The sequence below is a fragment of the Siphateles boraxobius genome, unplaced genomic scaffold (genome assembly GCF_051911475.1).
Source record: "Siphateles boraxobius isolate OS27281-9 unplaced genomic scaffold, OSU_SipBor_1 24, whole genome shotgun sequence".
Lineage (NCBI taxonomy): Eukaryota > Metazoa > Chordata > Actinopteri > Cypriniformes > Leuciscidae > Siphateles > Siphateles boraxobius.
Genome location: NW_027508855.1, coordinates 14581 through 35904, shown reverse-complemented (window position 1 = coordinate 35904; position 21324 = coordinate 14581). Strand labels below are relative to the sequence as shown.

The window sequence follows — 21324 nt, the reverse complement described above, 5'->3', positions numbered from 1 at the left end:
GACGAATGGGGTTTCGCTTAGAAAGCCTATCAACTTCGAGTATTACAAAACGAGCCAATGGCAAAGAAATGCCATGGGTCTGCGGAATTTGCATGGCGTAACTCCGCCCCGCCTCGTGGGTATAAAAGGAGGAAGCCGGCAGCAAGCAGATATGTTTCTTCGCTGAGGAGCCAAGACTGAGTTCAGGCGATCCCCGCGGTACAGCGGAAAGTGGCAGGCAGAAGTAACGTCTCCGTTCCCTACTCAGGGAACGAGGGTTACATACGTAACCGTAGACGTTCCCTTTCGTTGTCACTTTGAGTTACGTCGGATGACGACGAATGGGGTTACCAGTCTAATCACGCCACCTTCTCAGCTGTCTTCCAGTGCCCTGCGTAAATCGAGATCCCTGTCAGCCTGGACAAAGGACTCCATTTATCACAGGAATACCAAGGTACACTGGAAAGCATATCCCAAGCTTAGGGGAAGTATGCAATTAATGCCAGCCCGGAGGGGGGGGACTTAGAGAATACACATATGACCCGAAGGAAGCATATGGAAAACACTGGGGTGTCCAGCCGCAGGTGGAATATTTCAACCCCAGGGGTGGCAAGGTGGCTCAGAGAGGCTTACAGTGGAAATACACATGTGGGGGTCACTCAGAGGAGGGACCATGCACACGGGAGGCACCTAGCCGACGCGCAGGCAATAGACACTGGCGCCGACGTCAGGAGTGCTGGAGGAGCTCAGGGCTTTCGGAAAAGCTCACCTGAGGAAAATATCGCACGTATCCAGTCCGTGGAGTGGAATGGCGAGCAAGCGAAGACACCTGAGCGGGTCCGGTACTAGCTGGTTGAAGCGAGTACACGAGAGGACACAGGCTCCACTCGGAGATTATAGAATCTGGCGAATGTGTTAGGTGTCGCCCAGCCTGCAGCTCTGCAGATGTCTGTTAGCGAGGCGCCATGCGCTAGAGCCCAAGAGGACGCCACACTCCGGGTGGAGTGGGCAGTCACACCAAGGGGGCACGGTCGACCTTGCTGCTGGTAAGCCAAAGCAATGGTGTCCACTATCCAGTGAGACAACCTTTGCTTGGAGAGAGCCTTTCACTACAACTTCCCACCATAACAGACAAAGAGCTGGTCTGAGGTCCTGAAACACTGCATTCTGTCTACATAGGCGCGGAGAGCGCGTACTGGACAGAGCAGTGCCAAGGCTGGGTCTGCCTCCTCCGAGGGCAGCGCTTGCAGGTTCACCACCTGGTCCCGAAAGGGAGTGGTAGGAACCTTGGGCACGTATCCAGGCCGGGGTCTCAGGATCACGTGAGAGGAAGCCGGCCCAAATTCCAGGCACGCTTCGTCAACGGAGAATGCGTGCAGGTCCCCAACCCTCTTGATGGAGGCCAGTGCAACCAGGAGCGCTGTCTTCATAGACAGGAACTTAAGCTCGACTGATTGCAGGGGCTCAAAGGGAGCACTCTTCAGGGCAGTTAGAACCACTGAGAGGTCCCAAGAGGGAACGAGAGGAGGACGAGGAGGATTTAGTCTCCTCGCTCCTCTCAGGAACCTGATGACCAGGTCGTGCTTCCCCACCGACTTACCTTCGATGAGGTCATGATGTGCGGCAATGGCGGCAACATAGACCTTCAGGGTGGAGGGAGACAGCCTTCGCTCCAGCCCCTGTTGAAGGAAGGAAAGCACAACACTGATCGAGCATCTCCGGGGGTCTTCTCGGTGAGAAGAGCACCAGTTGACGAAGAGGTTCCACTTCAACGCATAGACGTGTCTCGTGGACGACGCTCTAGCGGAAGTGATGGTAGCCACCACCGCTGGTGATAGGGAACTCAAACCTGCCTCGTCCCATCCAGGAGCCACACGTGGAGGTTCCAAAGATCGGGACGAGGGTGCCATAGGGTGCCCCGTCCCTGAGAAAGAAGGTTCTTCCTCAGAGGGATCGGCCAGGGAGGTGCTGTCGCGAGGAGTACTAGTTCGGGGAACCAGGTCCGGTTGGGCCAGTAAGGGGCAACCAGAATGACCTGCTCCTCGTCCTCCCTGACCTTGCGCAAAGTGTGCGCAAGAAGGCTCACTGGGGGAAACGCATACTTGCGGCCCTGCGGCCAGCTGTGCGCCAGAGCATCCGTGCCGAGCGTGCCCTCGTCAGGGAATAGAACTGGGCGCAATGGGTCGAGTCGTGAGAGGCAAACAGATCTATCTGCGCGTCCCCGAACTGGTCCCAAATCAGCTGAACCGACTGGGGATTGAGTCGCCATTCTCCAGGGAGGGGCTGAAGCCGTGAGAGCTCGTCGGCTGCACAGTTCAGCGCTCCGGGAATGAAGATGGCTCGAAGCGACCTCAGATGCTTCTGACTCCATAGGAGGAGGTGGCGAGCGAGTTGTGACATACGGCGGGAGCGTAGACCACCTTGATGGTTGATGTACGCTACAGTGGCGGTATTGTCTGAACGGACTAGTACGTGTTGACCCCTGAGCAACGCCCGGAAGCAGTGCAGGGCAAGGCGTACTGCCAACAACTCGAGGCAATTGACATGCCACAGCCGCTGGGGTCCTGTCCAGGAGCCCGCCGCAGCATGTCCATTACACATGGCGCCCCAGCTCGTGGTGGAGGCATCTGTTGAGACAACAACATGCCGGGAAGCTCGTGCCAGGGGGACACCCGCCCTGAGAAAACCGAGGTTCGCCCACGGGGTGAAGAACTGACGGCAGGTCGGAGTAACTGGTACTCGGAACGTGCCGTGTTGCCATGCCCACCTCGGGACTCGGTCGCGAAGCCAAAGCTGAAGCGGTCTCATATGAAGCAATCCGAGCGGCGTGACCGCGGCTGCAGATGCCATATGCCCCAGGAGCCTCTGAAAAAGTTTCAGTGGAACCGCACTCTTGCCCTCGAATTGTCTTAGGCAAGTCAGCAGTGACTGCGCGCGCTCGCTCGTAAGCTGCGCGGACATGGCGACCGAGTCGATGTCCATACCGAGAAAAGAGATCCTCTGCACGGGGCAAAGTTTGCTCTTCTCCCAGTTGACCCGAAGGCCCAGACGGGCTAGGTGCCGAAGCACTAGGTCCCTGTGTTCGCAAACCTGATCTCGAGAGTGAGCTAGGATCAGCCAGTCGTCGATATAACTCAGGATGCGAACCCCTTGTTCTCGAAGGGGAACAAGGGCCGCCTCGACGACCTTCGTGAAGATGCGAGGAGACAGGGCTAGCCCGAAAGGGAGAACCGCGTACTGGTATGCCTGCCCCTCGAAAGCAAACCGGAGGAACGGTCTGTGTCGAGGAAGAATGGAGACATGAAAGTAGGCGTCCTTCAGGTCGATCGCTGCAAACCAATCCTGGGGCCGTATGCATTCGAAAACGCGTTTGGCGGTGAGCATCTTGAACGGCATCCTGTGAAGGGAGCGGTTCAGCACGCGCAAGTCCAGGATTGGCCGTAACCCACCGGTTTTCTTGAGGACAATGAAGTAGGGGCTGTAGAAGCCGGACCTCATCTCGGCTGGAGGGACAGTCTCGATTGCACCCTTCGCCAGCAGGGTGGCAATCTCTGCTCTCATGATAGGGGCATTGCCACCGACCAAAGTGGAGCGGACTCCCCTGAAGCGGGGAGGAGCGTGCGAACTGAATCGCATAGCCGAGCCTGACGGTACGCGCGATCCAGTGGGACAGACGGGGAAGCTCTAGCCAGGCTCCCAGGAACTGAACCAACGGGATCATGCGAGCCACAGGCGTCCCCCCGGAGGGGCAGCGAAGCGGAGTAACTGGCCCAGATGTGGACGGCATAGCGGCCCGGAGAGGGGGCACAGTTAGCAACCGCGCCCTGGCAGAGGGGGCCAGGGGAGGACCAGGCTGGTCGTCCCGCGGGTGCCTGCTCTGCCAGGGGTCTGGCGACAGAGGGGGACAGGAGCGAAGCGGTCCGTAGACGGCACGCCGTGTCAACCGCCTCTGGGACAGAGGGGGGCGAGGAGAGCACGGCTTGTGGGCGGCGCTCTGTGTCGCCCGAGAACTCTGTGAGCTCAGGGATGAGGGGATTGTTTCTGACTTTAACCACATTAGGGTGCTGCCCACCCGTGGGTGAGCAGCGGGGAGTGGAGAACAAAAGATTCTCCCCCGGCCCTCCACCGGGGGTAGGAGTGGTCCTGCTACCACCTCCTGAGAAACAACCATCATCCCTGAGCAGCCCGTCTCAGGAGCGCCGCTTGGCCCGGCGTTTAGCGGGGGGCGGGGCAGGAGAGGGCTGTGGCGCCTTCTTACGGCTTCCTCCGCGACCGGCCCTGGGTGGAGGCTGCTGCGTGGTCCGGGCGGGAGGGGCGGGAGCCGCAGGAGGGCGCCCTCGGCGGGAAACAGGTCGAGGCGTCTGCCCGGCCGGCAAGGTGGAGGCAGCAGCGGGCCGGCGGGGCAGAATGTGTCTGATGGCCTCGGTCTGTTTCTGGGCAGTTGAAAACTGTTGGGCAAAGTCTTCAACTGCACCGCCGAAGAGGCCGGCCTGGGACAAGGGGGCGTTAAGCAGACGGGTCCGCTCAGCGTCCCGCATGTCAGCCAGGTTCAGCCACAGACGTCGCTCCTGGACCACAGCTGTGGACATCACCAAACCCAGGGAGCGCGCGGTAACCTTCGTCGCCCGGAGAGCAAGGTCGGTCGCGGCGCGCAGCTCATCAAAGAGCCCTGGTTTTGTCCTACCCTCGTGCATGTCTCTGAGCATCTGGGCCTGGTAGACCTGCAGAGTGGCCATAGCATGCAGTGAAGCAGCCGCCTGTCCCGCCGCTCTGTAAGACTTCGCCACCAGGGTCGACGAAAATCTACAGGCTTTGGATGGGTGCTTAGGCTCGCCCCGAGAAGAAGCACTCTGAGGACATAGTTGCATGGCAACAGAGCGTTCAACCGGGGGAAGCCCAGTGTACCCACGGGCAGCTGCCTCATCGAGGGGAGGAAAGGCGGATGAGACCAGCGAGCGGGTGGATGAGGGGACTCTCACTCTTGCGAGTTCACGGAGTCTCGACCGTAATGACGCGATGGTCATGTTCCCACAGAGAGAACATGAGTCATCCACGAGCGCTGCTCTAGCATGATCAATGCCCAAACATACTATGCAACGCTCGTGCCCATCAGAGTCCGATACCAATCTGCCGCAACCAGAAGTACACGGGCGAGACATCTTTAAAAAGACGTGCCACGTGTAAGCTCTTTTAGTGAGAGAAAACTCAAGTGTTGAAGCACCCGGGGAGAAACGCACCGACTGGCAGACCACTGCAACAGATCAGCAGGAAGCACGCTCTCGCCGTAGATCGCCGTCACACCAACACTCGAGGTACTCGTTTGTAAAGCTGACAATTCAGAGATGGCTTGTGGAGAGAAGAATACACTTGGCTCCGAAGCGAAAACATATCTGCTTGCTGCCGGCTTCCTCCTTTTATACCCACGAGGTGGGGCGGAGTTACGCCATGCAAATTCCGCAGACCCATGGCATTTCTTTGCCATTGGCTCGTTTTGTAATACTCGAAGTTGATAGGCTTTCTAAGCGAAACCCCATTCGTCGTCATCCGACGTAACTCGGAGTGACAACGAAAGGGAACAGGACATTCAGTAGGAAACCCATTTAGTAGGATGGGATTTCATCGGTTCTGGAGAGGGGATTTCAATTAGTATTAATAGTCTTTGATATTGCTTGTATTTTTTGTTTACATCAGCAGAAAAGTGTTGTTTCAGAGGTAAGTTGTTACATTTTGGTGAATGACTATGAAAACAATTGATTTCATGCTGTCTGTAAAATGACTCTGATGTACTGGTGAGTTTACTAACATTTAACTAGTAGAAAGTCCCTGAACTCCTGGTGGTCTGTGAACACTGGAGGGGAAGGGAGGGGTGGGCCAAATAGCGGCACACTCTCCTCTGAAAAAATCTTCAACCTGCAACATAAAATGATTAAGATACAAATATACACTACCATTTGGGGTCAGAAAGATTTAAAAAATGTTTTTGAAAAAGCATTTATTTGATAAAAAATACAGTAAAAAACATCACAAAACATTCTAATTTGCTGCTTTTTTATTTTGCTTATAAATGTAGAAAATATTTTGCTAATATTTTTGTGAAAACTATTTTTTTTAATCTTACTGACCTCACACTTTTGAATGGTAGTTTATATACAATATAATAGTATTTAATATAATATTCAAATAAAATGTAATAAATATAATATTAAATAACTCACGTTTATACATATATGCTATGTACAAAAAGTAAAACCTCTAAACACACACATACCTGTAACTATCATTCTGGCTATTATATCTAACTAAGGCAAAGATATCTGTGGGATACGTAAAGGAAATCATCCATACAATAGCTCCACATGCATAACTACAAATGCACACAAAAATCTAAACTAATTTAGACATTTTTTCCCCATATAAAAACAAGTCACCCATAAAAAGCCTAATCATTGCCACTTAGTGACTTATTTCAGCAGTTTTACTGAGTTTGAGGATGAAGGATACGTGTGAAATGGGAGCGAATCATAGAGGGTTTAAAGGACGGAGAAGCGTCATCTCCCTCCTGAAACACAATGGTCACGATGTCATTCCCTATGTGTCTCTTCCTCTCTACCTGCACAGAGCGAAATAATTAAAGCTATAATCATGCATGCATGAAGCACATTTCAAAAAGCATCAACTTTTTTCTTGCCAGTATTACATGATAAAAAAAATATATATCATTGTTCATTCCTAGGTGTGTTTTTGTTGAGAGTTTGGTCTGTGTGAGCATGTTTGGACATTCCTAATGCCCTCTGACACCTCACGCCCATTAGCCAGGAAGCATCATAATTGTGCTTGTTAATGAGTCTGGACCATTATGCTTGAAAAGGAGCTTTTATCTTTTGTCTCAAGACAAAACACACACACACACACACACACACACACACACACACACACACACACACACACACACACACACACACACACACACACACACACACACACACACACAACCTCTTAAAGCTCAATAACTACATGGCTCTTTTTTCACTTTCCCCTCTCTGCGAGTATTTATCTCATTTTCTCTCTCTCTCACACACACACACACGCATTGAGACAGAGATACATGCGCTTGACCACGAGCTGTGACAGGAATAAGTATTTACTTTTTGCAGTTTCAGATTCATTTCCACTGAGAGCTTAATTATGATTCTCTGCCACATCCCCTCCCCGTCACACAGAACATGACATGCATAACACTTGAACAGCACCAGGAGGCTTTCATGACTGACTCCTACATGCTTCCAGCGGTTTGACATATTCAAGCTAAGCCTTCTAGGATTATTTGAAAGGGATAGTTCACCGAACATTTTTAATTAGGTCTTTATTTGCTCACCTTCATGTTTTTCCAAACCCATATGTTGTTAATTCCTCCTTTAGGAAACAGTAGGAGAATTTTTAAAGAAACTTCTCCATTCAACAGTTCATAGTGATTATATCTTTCATGAACTGTCCTTGATGGAAAATAGCTATGCTTCTTTAATATCGTTCTTCATGTTCCACAGACGAAATAAAGTAATTCAGGTTTAGAATGACATTACCCAAAAATGAAAATTCTGTCATAATTTTCCTAAAGAACAGTTTTCTTAAGAGAAAAAAACACACTCTCCCTTGTGAACAGTACTTGATTCCTTCCAGTCAAGTCTTTTACCTGTTCGGTGTGTCTGCATGCTTTTAGGGTCAGCAAGAGACTTTTAGTGGACTTTCAGGGGGCTTTCACACTGGCAGTTTAGTTCGGAACGGGGCACGGTTCGCATGAAAAATCGCTAATGTGAACCCTGTCATGGGACCCGGGTGCGCACTGGGGTACCGAACCCGAGACTACCTGGAGGAGGTGGTCTGAGTTCGGTTGCTCCCGAACCGTGCTGCGATTCGCGTGTATGTGAAAACTACACGGACTCGGGTGCGCACTTGTTCAGGAAGTAAAGTATCCTGCGCATGCGTTTTAGTCGATTATGATGTATTTAGTTAAATAAAACACACGTAAGGGATGAAGATTTACCCTGGATACGAGCAAGAGTGAGTCTGCAGTGTATTCGCGCATAGTGCGTGCAATCAGGGCAACAAATTAATGGAAATCCACTGTCTCCTCAAAAGAGTCCATTTGCAAGCAGCGGAAAAACAGCTTATGCGAAACACACACACACACACACACACACACACACAGTTAACCTGGGTTGTTTACTCAGCTATGAATAATGGCACCAAATTAATAAAAAACACAATATATTGACCCGCGTCGTGTTTTCTATCATGCGCCGTGCACGTTTGCAATGACGTAAGATGCACGCAAACGCACCAGAGTTCGATAGAATCAAGTTGAGTGTGAAACCAGACCAACGCTGCGGGGGGCGCCGGGAACAAACGCGCTCGGGCTCGGACCGCAGCAAACGAGCCCAGTGTAAAAGCCCCCTCACATTGGCAGTTTAGTTCGGAACGGGGCACGTGTAACCCAGGTTACTAAAGATGTTTTATTTTTTGAAATAGAAAAGAAAGAAACTGACACTTATGTGAATAAACAGTTATTTTATTAAATATCTGTAAAGAAAAGAGAAAACAAGAATACATAAATTAGAGAAGAGTGATTTGATTAAATTAGACAATGATTGGTCCTAATAGACGAATCAGAGTTGGCCGCCTTAGTGGGTGGAGTCATCGGAGTCGAGAGATGATGCAATGATCATTTTTTTTCCGAGAGAAGCACCGAGAAAGAAGCACTGAGCGCGATCTGAGAAGAGAAAGAATTAGACTGAGCGAGCTAGTAGTTTGTTTAGAGAGATTTAGAGATATAGAACATAAAGATTTTGAGAAATAGAAACAGAACTTGATGCTGTGATTGATTGATTTTGAGTAAAAGTGAAACTAGCTTTTGTACGTGCATTGAAGTACGGGCCTAAAGCTGAGAGAGCTGCCGCGAACTTTTTCTAATTGATATTAGAAGTACTCTTGGTAAGTGAAGTTTTCGTTTTATTGTTATTACCAAGGTTCTTATGTATAAATATCCGATAAAATGTGTTCAAATGCCAAATATGTGTGTTATATTTAGCTAAATTTATGTAAGAGTCAACCTTCTGTAAAAAAAGGGAAAAATAATAGAAGATTTCTTCATAAATGTGTTAAATAAGTGATATTATAAAGGGAGAAGTTATTTTTGATGATTTGTGAAATGTAAATTTGTAGTTTTCGTCGAATAACTGAGTTTGAGCTAACGGATGAGTGTGACGCACGTGAAAATTGAGCAGATGTGGCCTAGCGCGTCATTTGAAATCCTGTTTTTTGAATATAAATGAGAAGTTAATGTGTTAACATTATATGAAAAGTGAAGTTTGAAATGTTAATAGTTGAATATATTGATATTAAGTGTGGTAATATGTGTATTTTTGAGAAAAGTGCCTAATTGTACTTTTGGCCTTGTTTTTTCAAGGTTGGGTTTTTTTCCTTTCCCCCCCTTGGGCTTTCCATTTCTTTTTATATCCTTTCTGGATTTTCTTTTGGTTTTGTCTGATATTTTCTATTTGCTGAGTTTGGATGCTGAACGAGAATCGAGAAAGCTGCACGTGAGATGTCCCTGCTTCACAGCGAAAGTTCGAGAGTTGGTGCAAGCAGGAACTGGCGAGCCATGCCCAAATAAGGATCGAACTGCGAATCGAACTGTGAATATTGTGGTAGGATTGAGTACAGGTTTTCTCTTCCTGTTGCTATTGAACTGTGAGTTAACTTGAGTTGCGGAAGAAGGATCTCGTGAAGGAACATCGAACTGGAGCTGAGAACTGAGATAAAATCTCATATCACATTGAGATTTCTGTGAACACTGAGATAATTGGACGGTGATTTATTTTCTTGTTATTTTGTTTCAATTCTATTGTGATTTATTTCTTTTGATTTGTCTATTAAGTGTTCATAATTTCTATTTTTGGGTAATAAGAGTGAACTGAAAGGTAATTTGAAAGGTTGAAATTGAAAAGTTACATTTAAATCAGACCAGAGGAGAAAAGTATTCTTAATATAAATAAGTCAAATTAGGAATAATTCAAATAACTAAAGAAACCTTATATCTTACTTATACCAAAATAAAAGCTAATTAGGTGAAATTAGATTTAAAACTAAATAGAAAGTATAAATTATAGTAGATAAAAAGAAAGAATAAAAGGTTACAATTAGGATTCAAATAACAGTTTATTTATTTCTGGTTTATTTTCTTTTATGTGATGTGGTAATAATTTAATTTTATTGTCTTTTTGAACATTTTCTTTTTTTTTCTTAATTGCTTTTTATTCCTTTTAAATATATCGTACCTGTTTTTCTAACTCAAACAGTGTGTCCCTGTGCTTCTTTGCTGCTAACACAGTCTCTTGAGCGAATTCTGGTCTTCTGATCGCTGGTCCATAGATTGAAGCAGTGTCTTCTTTCACTTCCCTCTGTGTCTTTTACTGAGGAGAGTGAGGGTAACACACTTGCCACGACACGGGTTACAGAAAGTTGGCGAGCCAGCCAGGAGACTGTTGCTTAGCAACAAGGATAGTAGTAGGAAACGAGCTAATTAGTAACCGAAATTTTCTCAGAGTGTTGATCTTACATTGTGACGATGGAAATCATTGAGAGAGAGAGTGTGGACGTAGCAAATGCGCTTCTTGTCAAAGGTCTCACGTTGACCGAAACGGATGATGAGCTGAGTATTTTCTTGCAAAGGTATGGCTCGGTTAAACGTAATTTGATAATTGACGATCAAACGTCTGAGTTCCATCAGCATGCCATTGTAGAATATGCTCACAGCTCTGCAATGCTGGACTTAGCGCCAATGTTACCCATAACTTTGGGAAGTCTTTCGAATCCAAGCGTCATGTTCCAAGTACGAGCTTTGGCTAGTGTCCGTAACCAGACGACCAGTGAGAAACCTCTTTCAAATGTGTTTCAGGAGGAGTTGAATGAACTCCAGGAAGTTCACTCTACCAACTGTACTCCAGAGAGAGTGCGAAATGTGAGCTGTGATGATTCTAGGAAAGCAGAAACAGTAGAAATGCGAGATTTAGAATTCAAAAACCCAATCAAGAGACAGACGGGCCCTATGGCCTTTCCAGAAACCACCGTTGATGGTGTTACAGTGACTACTCGTTCTGGTTTCCCCATGAACATTGTAGACCCACCAGGTGTTCAGAAGATGGTTGTAGAGCACATAGTGAAGTCGGCTGATGCTACGATGTTACAGCAAACGTCAGTCCGTCTTAGGAATTTCTCAGGGAGGTGCCCGCGTCCTCCAAATGAACCTGACTTTGACACCTGGCGAGTAAGTGTAGAACTCCTGCTAAGTGATCCGGCTATTTCCGATTTGCAAAGAGTACGTAGGATCCTAGATAGCTTGTTGTCCCCTGCCGCAGACGTAGTGAAGCATGTACGACCTCCCGCTTTGCCTGCGGTGTACCTTGAGTTGTTAGAATCAGTGTATGGTTCTGTAGAGGATGGTGACGAACTGTTGGCCAAGTTTATGGGCACCTTGCAGAACCAAGGTGAAAAGTCATCAGATTTCTTACACCGGTTGCAAGTTCTTCTGAGTTCAACGATTAAGAGGGGAGGCATCGCGGAGAAAGATCATGACCGTCGTCTTTTGAAGCAATTTGTGAGGGGATGTTGGGACAATGGTCTCATTGACAGCCTTCAGTTAGGGAAAAGCGGAGCCCAGCCACTCACTTTTGCTGAGTTGGTTGTGTTAATTCGAACAGAAGAGAGTAAACGTACTTCCAAAGAAGAAAGAATGAAAAAGCACCTTGGGTTGCCAAAAACTCCTGTTGTTTACCCGAAACCTCGAGCTGCCACCCAGCAAGTGGCAGTGTATTCTCATGAAGCACCAAATGCTAGTAGTTCTGAAACAGATTCTCTAAGAAAGCAACTTGCAGAAGCTCAGGCCCAACTTGTTACTTTAGGTGGAAATTCAGATCAGAAACGCCAGAGCGGATGTTCTGAGAAAACAGAATTTGATGCTTTGAGAAAAGTAGTGGAAGAGTTGCGTGCTCAGATATCCGCTATGCGAGTTTCCATGACTCAAGAAGCAAAACGTGAAGATTCAGACAGCTTAGAAGTCGCTAACCTACGACGACAGGTAGCTGAACTGCAAGCTCAGAATGTTGCTCAGAGAAATTTTAGAGATCACTCCCATGTGACTGCTAGTCCTCGAGTTTTTCCGCCTCAGAGTTTAATAGAGACAGATACTGGTCGAGATGTTAGAAGGGCCCAACCAATGACCAATCGGCCTCGTCCCGGATATTGCTTCCGATGCGGAGAGAATGGTCATTTGGCTGTTGCCTGTGATAATCCAGCAAACCCCTTGAGAGTTGAAGAAAAGCGTCGTAAGTTGAGAGAGCAGCAGGCCCAGTGGGACTCTCTGCAAGGGAATTCTTCCTTGTCTTTAAACCAAGGGACGTCTCTGTAGCGGGGCATACAGAGACGAGGTGTAATTTGAACCGCCCTAAGTGTTATAGACAAGCGGCCGTCACGAGTAACCAGAATAGATCACCATTAAGGAACCTGCCAGAGGGGTTAGTAGGAGTAAAGTGCACAGCGCAGATTGTTATTGGGGGTAAAGAAGTTAGTTGTCTCCTAGACACAGGATCTCAGGTTACTACCATTCCTCAGTCGTTTTACAAGTCGCATCTGTCTGATCATTCGTTGAAGTCATTGGGAAACCTACTAGAGGTAGAAGGGGCCAATGGACAAGCAGTTCCATATCTAGGGTACATAGAGTTGGTCTTGAAGTTTCCGAAAGAGTTTGTGGGTGCAGAAGTTGAAATCCCTACCTTAGCTTTGGTAGTTCCGGATCTCAAGAGTCTGTCGCAAGTTCTAGTAGGTACCAACTCATTGGATGTGCTTTATGGTCACTGTATCAACGAGAAACAGAACAATCCTTGTTCAGACTTTCACGGGTATCAAGCAGTGCTTAGAGTTCTTGAAGCGAGATGGAGACAAGCTGGCAGTGAACCGTTAGGACATGTGAAGTTGATGGGAAGTATACCCGAGGTTGTGCCTGCCGGGAACACAGTAGTCTTGAATGGTTATGTTCAGCTTCGGGAACCTTGCTTAGAGAAATTGATAGCTCTTGAACCGCCTTCAACCCCAGCGTTCAGCGGTCTTTCGGTGGCGAGTTGTGTACACACTTTGCCATCCAGACGATCCTCCCAGCTGTCAGTTCTGCTTAAGAATGACACTCGGACTGATATAACGATTCCTCCTAAAGCTATACTTGCAGAGATCCACGCTGTAGAGAAAGTGATAGAGAGCACCAAGAGTCATTGCGGAGTAGAGTCATCAGCACCTACCTCTGCCAACCTTACCTTTGACTTTGGAGATTCTCCTTTGCCTTCACATTGGAAAGAGCGAATTTCGAACCGGCTAAATTCCATGCCTGAAGTTTTCTCTTTGCATGATCTTGACTTCGGTTGTACAAGTCAAGTGAAGCACCAGATTAGATTGACAGATGAGACACCCTTTAAGCATAGGGCGCGTCCAATTCACCCTCAAGACATCGATGCCGTTCGAAAGCATCTTCAGGAATTGATTTCTGCCGGAGTCATTCGCGAGTCCGAGTCTTCCTTTTCTTCGCCCATAGTGGTGGTCCGGAAGAAAGATGGTTCGGTTCGGCTCTGCATCGACTTTCGGAAGTTGAACTCTCAAACGATTAAGGATGCTTACGCGCTACCTAATCTAGAGGAGGTCTTTTCTGTGCTTACTGGTTCCAAATGGTTCTCGGTACTTGATCTGAAGTCTGGATTCTACCAGATCGAAATGGATGAAGCTGATAAGTGTAAGACTGCTTTCGTATGTCCCCTAGGCTTCTGGGAATTCAATAGGATGCCTCAGGGAATCACAAATGCGCCTAGTACATTCCAGAGGTTAATGGAGCGGTGTATGGGTGATCTCCATAGGAAGCAGGTCTTAGTTTTCATTGATGACTTGATTGTCTTTTCAAAGACTTTAGAAGAACATGAGTCGCGGTTGGTACAGGTCCTAAACCGGCTTAAGGAGTACGGGTTAAAGCTAGCGCCTGAAAAATGCCGTTTCTTTCAGACATCAGTCAAGTATTTGGGGCATGTTGTTTCAAAGGACGGAGTAAAGACCGACCCAGTTAAGGTCGAAGCTTTAAAGACTTGGCCGAGACCTACCAACTTGAAAGAGTTAAGAGCTTTCTTAGGCTTCGCAGGGTACTATAGGAGGTTCGTGAGTGACTACTCGAAAATAGTCAAACCTCTTACGGGACTCACTGAGGGGTACCCTCCACTTCGCAGGGGCCGCAGTGGGAAACGAGAGGGGGGCGAGTATTTTAACACGAAAGAGCAGTTTGGTGATCGATGGACGGATGCATGTCAGAATGCGTTTGATGATGTTATTTCAAAGTTGACCTCTGCTCCTGTCCTGGGCTTTGCTGACCCCAGACTTCCGTATACGCTTCACACTGATGCTAGTACTACGGGGCTGGGTGCGGCATTGTACCAGGAGCAGGACGGGCAGATGCGAGTGATAGCGTTCGCCAGTAGGGGATTGACAAAAAGTGAGGCTAAATATCCGGCCCATAAGTTGGAATTTCTTGCATTGAAGTGGGCTGTCACAGCTAAGTTTAGTGATTATTTGTATGGTACAGACTTCACTGTTGTAACAGACAGTAATCCTTTGACGTACGTTTTAACATCTGCGAAACTTGATGCTACCAGCTACCGTTGGCTGTCTAGTTTGTCGACCTACACTTTCAAGCTCCAATATAGGGCTGGGAGCCAGAATCAGGATGCGGACGGTCTTTCCCGGCGTCCACATGGTGAGCCTTTAGATGATTTGGTCTCTCAGAAAGAACGAGAAAGAATTGAGAAGTTTACACTTCATCACCTTGCAGATCCTGAAAACAAGTCTGATGTTCTCATGGCCAATGTAGTGAAAGCTATATGTGAAAGGCATCAGGTGATTAGTTCACCTGAAAGTCTCAGTTTGACACACCCTTCTATTACATTAGTTGAGTCTCTCGCTCATTGTGTTAATGCTTTGCCGAAGGAGTTGCAACATGAGACTGAGCATGGGTTGCCTGTTCTTCCCAATCTCTCGGAGGCAGCATTGGCAGAATGGCAAGAGAAGGATCCAGAGCTCAAGGTGATAGTTGAGTGGATGAGAAATGGAACTAAGCCAGGTACTCTGAGGGGTCAGCCATCTGATTTAGCATTGTGGTTGAGAGAATGGAGTCGATTTGAGTTGAAGAACGGAGTGTTGTATAGGAAGAAGCAAGAGAACGGAGTCTCTCACTATCAGTTAGTGTTGCCAGTTGGACTAAGAGACATGGTGTTGCGTAGTCTTCACGATGATATGGGGCACTTAGGTATTGAGAGGACTTTAGACTTAGTGAGGTCCAGATTCTTTTGGCCAAGAATGTCCCAAGCCGTGGAGAAGAAGATCAAGACGTGTGAACGTTGCGTGCGTAGAAAAAGACCTCCAGACAGAGCCGCTCCCCTGGTTAACATTCAAACCAGTAGACCCTTGGAATTGGTCTGTATGGACTTCTTGTCATTAGAGCCAGACCGCAGTAATACCAGTAACATATTGGTTATTACGGATCATTTCACGAAATACGCCGTAGCAGTACCGACCCAGAATCAAACGGCTCGTACAGTTGCGAAGTGTCTGTGGGAAAATTTCCTGGTACATTATGGGTTTCCCGAAAAGCTACATAGTGACCAAGGACCCGATTTTGAATCCCGTACAATAAAAGAGTTGTGTCATGTAGCGGGTATTCACAAGATTCGTACTACGCCTTATCACCCCAGGGGTAACCCGGTAGAGCGTTTTAACCGGACGCTTCTCCAAATGTTGGGAACGCTAGAGAATGAGAAGTCTAGGTGGAAGGAGTTTGTAAAGCCCTTGGTACATGCATACAATTGTACGCGTAATGATACAACAGGTTATGCTCCTTACGAGCTTATGTTTGGACGTCTTCCTCGTTTGCCTGTAGATTTAGCTTTTGGATTGCCAGCAGAATCTCCAGCTAAATCTCACTCTCAGTACGTTAAAGATTTGAAAGAACGGTTGCGAGAGAGCTATGAAATAGCTAAGAAGAATTCTGGTAAGATAGCAAAGCGCAACAAGGGAAGGTTTGATAAACGTGTGGTTGATTCAACCTTGGAAGAGGGTGACAGAGTTCTTGTGCGCAATGTTAGGCTGCGAGGAAAGCACAAGCTCGCAGACAAGTGGGAGCAAGGAGTTCAAGAAGTAGTTAGGAGAGCGGGAGATTTACCGGTGTACACTGTCCGACCAGTTGGGCAGAGTGGTCCCCTCAGGACATTACATCGTGACTTGTTGTTACCTTGTGGATTTTTGCAGCCGAGTCAACATGAGAAACAGCCTAAGCAAAGGGGTCGCAGGCCCAGAACTAGAGCCTGTGCAGATGATAATGATTCACAAGAGCCAGAATCTGAGTGTGAATATGAGTCTGACACTGATCGATTCATTAATCCTGCATTTAGGGATACAATTGATTTTGAAACCCGAGTTTTGGTGAGCCCCGAGCACTTGCCTTGTCGAAATCCTTGTAACGTCCCTGTTGACTTAACTGTGGATGAACCTGTGAGAGAGAACTTACCTGAATCTGGAGAAGCAGAAGCTCCTTCTGTTGAGATAGAACCTGTTCGTGTTGATTTAGAGATTCCAGTGAGAGAAGATCCAGAAATTGATCCCTGTTCTGAGTTTCCTTCCCAGGGAGCTGAAACAGAAATTGGTTGTGAAGGTAAGAACAGAAATGAAGAGAGTCCAGTTTTGATTGAAGCTGGAGATGTTGAACTTGATCAAAGTGAACGAGAGAACGACACAGAGTTTGAAGAGGGAACTATTCCCAGACGTTCGCAGAGAGAGCGAAAACCTGCAAAAAGGCTTGAATATCCCCAGTTAGGGAACCCACTTACCGTAGTGATTCAATCTCTGTTGCAAGGTCTAAGTGTGGCATTCAGTACTGCCTTAGAGGAAGTAAACGCTTCTTCTGTTGATGTACCTGTGGTTTTGATTCAATCCCAAAAATGTGTAGATGCAGCGGGACGTGCATGTATTCAAGAGGGGAGGGTGTAACCCAGGTTACTAAAGATGTTTTATTTTTTGAAATAGAAAAGAAAGAAACTGACACTTATGTGAATAAACAGTTATTTTATTAAATATCTGTAAAGAAAAGAGAAAACAAGAATACATAAATTAGAGAAGAGTGATTTGATTAAATTAGACAATGATTGGTCCTAATAGACGAATCAGAGTTGGCCGCCTTAGTGGGTGGAGTCATCGGAGTCGAGAGATGATGCAATGATCATTTTTTTTCCGAGAGAAGCACCGAGAAAGAAGCACTGAGCGCGATCTGAGAAGAGAAAGAATTAGACTGAGCGAGCTAGTAGTTTGTTTAGAGAGATTTAGAGATATAGAACATAAAGATTTTGAGAAATAGAAACAGAACTTGATGCTGTGATTGATTGATTTTGAGTAAAAGTGAAACTAGCTTTTGTACGTGCATTGAAGTACGGGCCTAAAGCTGAGAGAGCTGCCGCGAACTTTTTCTAATTGATATTAGAAGTACTCTTGGTAAGTGAAGTTTTCGTTTTATTGTTATTACCAAGGTTCTTATGTATAAATATCCGATAAAATGTGTTCAAATGCCAAATATGTGTGTTATATTTAGCTAAATTTATGTAAGAGTCAACCTTCTGTAAAAAAAGGGAAAAATAATAGAAGATTTCTTCATAAATGTGTTAAATAAGTGATATTATAAAGGGAGAAGTTATTTTTGATGATTTGTGAAATGTAAATTTGTAGTTTTCGTCGAATAACTGAGTTTGAGCTAACGGATGAGTGTGACGCACGTGAAAATTGAGCAGATGTGGCCTAGCGCGTCATTTGAAATCCTGTTTTTTGAATATAAATGAGAAGTTAATGTGTTAACATTATATGAAAAGTGAAGTTTGAAATGTTAATAGTTGAATATATTGATATTAAGTGTGGTAATATGTGTATTTTTGAGAAAAGTGCCTAATTGTACTTTTGGCCTTGTTTTTTCAAGGTTGGGTTTTTTTCCTTTCCCCCCCTTGGGCTTTCCATTTCTTTTTATATCCTTTCTGGATTTTCTTTTGGTTTTGTCTGATATTTTCTATTTGCTGAGTTTGGATGCTGAACGAGAATCGAGAAAGCTGCACGTGAGATGTCCCTGCTTCACAGCGAAAGTTCGAGAGTTGGTGCAAGCAGGAACTGGCGAGCCATGCCCAAATAAGGATCGAACTGCGAATCGAACTGTGAATATTGTGGTAGGATTGAGTACAGGTTTTCTCTTCCTGTTGCTATTGAACTGTGAGTTAACTTGAGTTGCGGAAGAAGGATCTCGTGAAGGAACATCGAACTGGAGCTGAGAACTGAGATAAAATCTCATATCACATTGAGATTTCTGTGAACACTGAGATAATTGGACGGTGATTTATTTTCTTGTTATTTTGTTTCAATTCTATTGTGATTTATTTCTTTTGATTTGTCTATTAAGTGTTCATAATTTCTATTTTTGGGTAATAAGAGTGAACTGAAAGGTAATTTGAAAGGTTGAAATTGAAAAGTTACATTTAAATCAGACCAGAGGAGAAAAGTATTCTTAATATAAATAAGTCAAATTAGGAATAATTCAAATAACTAAAGAAACCTTATATCTTACTTATACCAAAATAAAAGCTAATTAGGTGAAATTAGATTTAAAACTAAATAGAAAGTATAAATTATAGTAGATAAAAAGAAAGAATAAAAGGTTACAATTAGGATTCAAATAACAGTTTATTTATTTCTGGTTTATTTTCTTTTATGTGATGTGGTAATAATTTAATTTTATTGTCTTTTTGAACATTTTCTTTTTTTTTCTTAATTGCTTTTTATTCCTTTTAAATATATCGTACCTGTTTTTCTAACTCAAACAGTGTGTCCCTGTGCTTCTTTGCTGCTAACACAGTCTCTTGAGCGAATTCTGGTCTTCTGATCGCTGGTCCATAGATTGAAGCAGTGTCTTCTTTCACTTCCCTCTGTGTCTTTTACTGAGGAGAGTGAGGGTAACACACTTGCCACGACACGGGTTACACACGGTTCGCATGAAAAATCGCTAATGTGAACGCTGTCATGGGACCCGGGTGCGCACTGGGGTATCGAACTCGAGACTGCCTGGAGGAGAGTTCGGTTGCTCCCGAACCGTGCTGCGATTCGCGTGTATGTGAAAACAACACGGACTCGGATGCGCACTTGTTCAGGAAGTAAAGTATCCTGCGCATGCGTTTTAGCCGATTATGATGTATCTAAATAAAACACACGTAAGGGATAAAGATTTACCCTGGATACGAGCAAGAGTGAGTCTGCAGTGTATTCGCGCATAGTGCGTGCAATCAGGGCAACAAATTAATGGAAATCCACTGTCTCCTCAAAAGAGTCCATTTGCAAGCAGCGGAAAGACAGATTATGTGAAACACACACAGTTAACCTGCGTTGTTTACTCAGCTATGAATAATAGCACCAAATTAATAAAAAAACCCACAATATATTGACCCACGTCGTGTTTTCTGTCATGCGCTGTGCACGTTTGCAATGACGTGAGATGCACGCAAATGCACCAGAGTTCGATAGAATCAAGTTGAGTGTGAAACCAGACCAACGTTGAGGGGGCGGCGGGAACAATCGCCCCCGGGCTCGGACCGCAGCAAACGAGCCCAGTGTAAAAGCCCCCTTAGTGTGTATGAGCTTTTCTGCACTCCTCATTAGTGGTTCAGCATTGGTAAAGGTGGTTATTGACATGGAGGGCTGAAGAGGCTCTCGGCTGTGGAGTGCCAAGACCTTGAACCGACACAAATACTTTGAAAATCCTGCTATTGTGAATGCTTCCACAAGCACTCAAGTGCACAAGACCTCTACTTGTACTCAATCGTATGATCTGATAGAGTGAAAAAGAAAAAGTGAGAAACGGAAGGAGAGCGTGAGTGAAAGAAAAGGGATTACGGTATGATGATATAATCAAGAATAAAGAGGGATATGAAGTGAGAGAGAGTGAAGTGATTGACGCCTGATGTAATCAGGATATGGAGCTGAGGGGGGAAAGGGGACAAGCAACAGAGAAAAGAGAGGGAGAGACTGACCGCTGTGATGTCCAGCGCTTTTGGATGTTAAATATAGCCTGTTTTTCCCTCGCCACCTACTGAGCTACAGACTGGCTCCTTTCTGCCTCAACAAACACACACAGCTCCCTTCTTTCTATCATTCAAATTTCTCTTTCATTTCCCCTTCTCGGTGTATTTGTTCTGCTCTCTATTTGCCTTTATCTCATTCTATTTGTAGTTTTACATGGATGTGTTGTTGTTTTTTCGATGGTGTTTGGAAACAGAATGTCTTTCTATAGTCCTATTCAGAGAGGCCTGGTTTTAGAAAATGAATCCTGGGGGACGGGCTGATAATGATACTCCCATAATTATTTTCATGTTATGACTAATAATAAACTTTTATACTATTTTGTCTAAATAAATTAAAAATAAAACACAAAGTAAAATCACTCGTTTTAAATGCTGCAATTTAGGCATCACAACATTAGAATGTACAGTATGAAAAATTGGTATTTTGAGACATGCTAAGATTTCATTTGACAGTGTTTTTAATTAAAGTATTAGTGTTTTTAAAGGTTAACTTTAAGTAAACTTTAAATGATGACAAAGGTAATCAAAAACTAAAAAAGGTACCATTAATGGTACAGTTAATGATCATGAACAATTAAGCATTGTAACATATTGGCTGTTACAGTATTCAATACTGACCAATGTACACGTACCATGTACCTTTAAAAAGTTTGGGGTCTGTACGGTAAAAAAATACATAAAAAATTAATACTTTAATTCAACAAAGACACATTAAATTGATCAAAAGTAGGTTTACATGGACTTACACAGAGTTACATTACATTTAAAAAAGTAATTTTAAATTGTAATATTTCACAATTATAATGTTATTACTGTATTCTGTGTCACATAGATGTAGCCTTAGTGAGCCTACGAGACTTCTTTAAAAACATAAAAAATGTTTACAGACCCCAAACTTTTGAAAAGCAGAGTACATTAGAATAAACCATCAATATCGGTCAGTAACCAATATCCCAGTTTGTGTTCTACAACTTACCTGTTGCTTGTTCTCTTTAGAATAAGGTAACATGGTGGAAACATGGAACATGAGCTCATGACCCTGATAGACTGTGTAGATGGAATTCATTCCTGTAGTGTCATCTAAACAAAGAGAGAGAGAGGGAAAGAA

The 21324-nt window shown here is 45.3% G+C and overlaps 1 protein-coding gene across 1 annotated transcript in view; it reads right to left on the bottom strand.

Moving 5' to 3' along the window:
- garnl3 (GTPase activating Rap/RanGAP domain like 3) overlaps positions 1-21324 on the bottom strand; it is a gene marked incomplete at its 5' end in the record, with an annotated part of 56650 nt that overhangs the window by 28817 nt on the left and 6509 nt on the right. Inside the window, 4 exons of the mRNA XM_077241834.1 lie at positions 5783-5889; positions 6248-6293; positions 6481-6589; positions 21193-21296. Of these exons, the coding sequence (XP_077097949.1) occupies positions 5783-5889; positions 6248-6293; positions 6481-6589; positions 21193-21296 (366 nt within the window). The remainder of the gene's footprint in view (positions 1-5782; positions 5890-6247; positions 6294-6480; positions 6590-21192; positions 21297-21324) is intronic.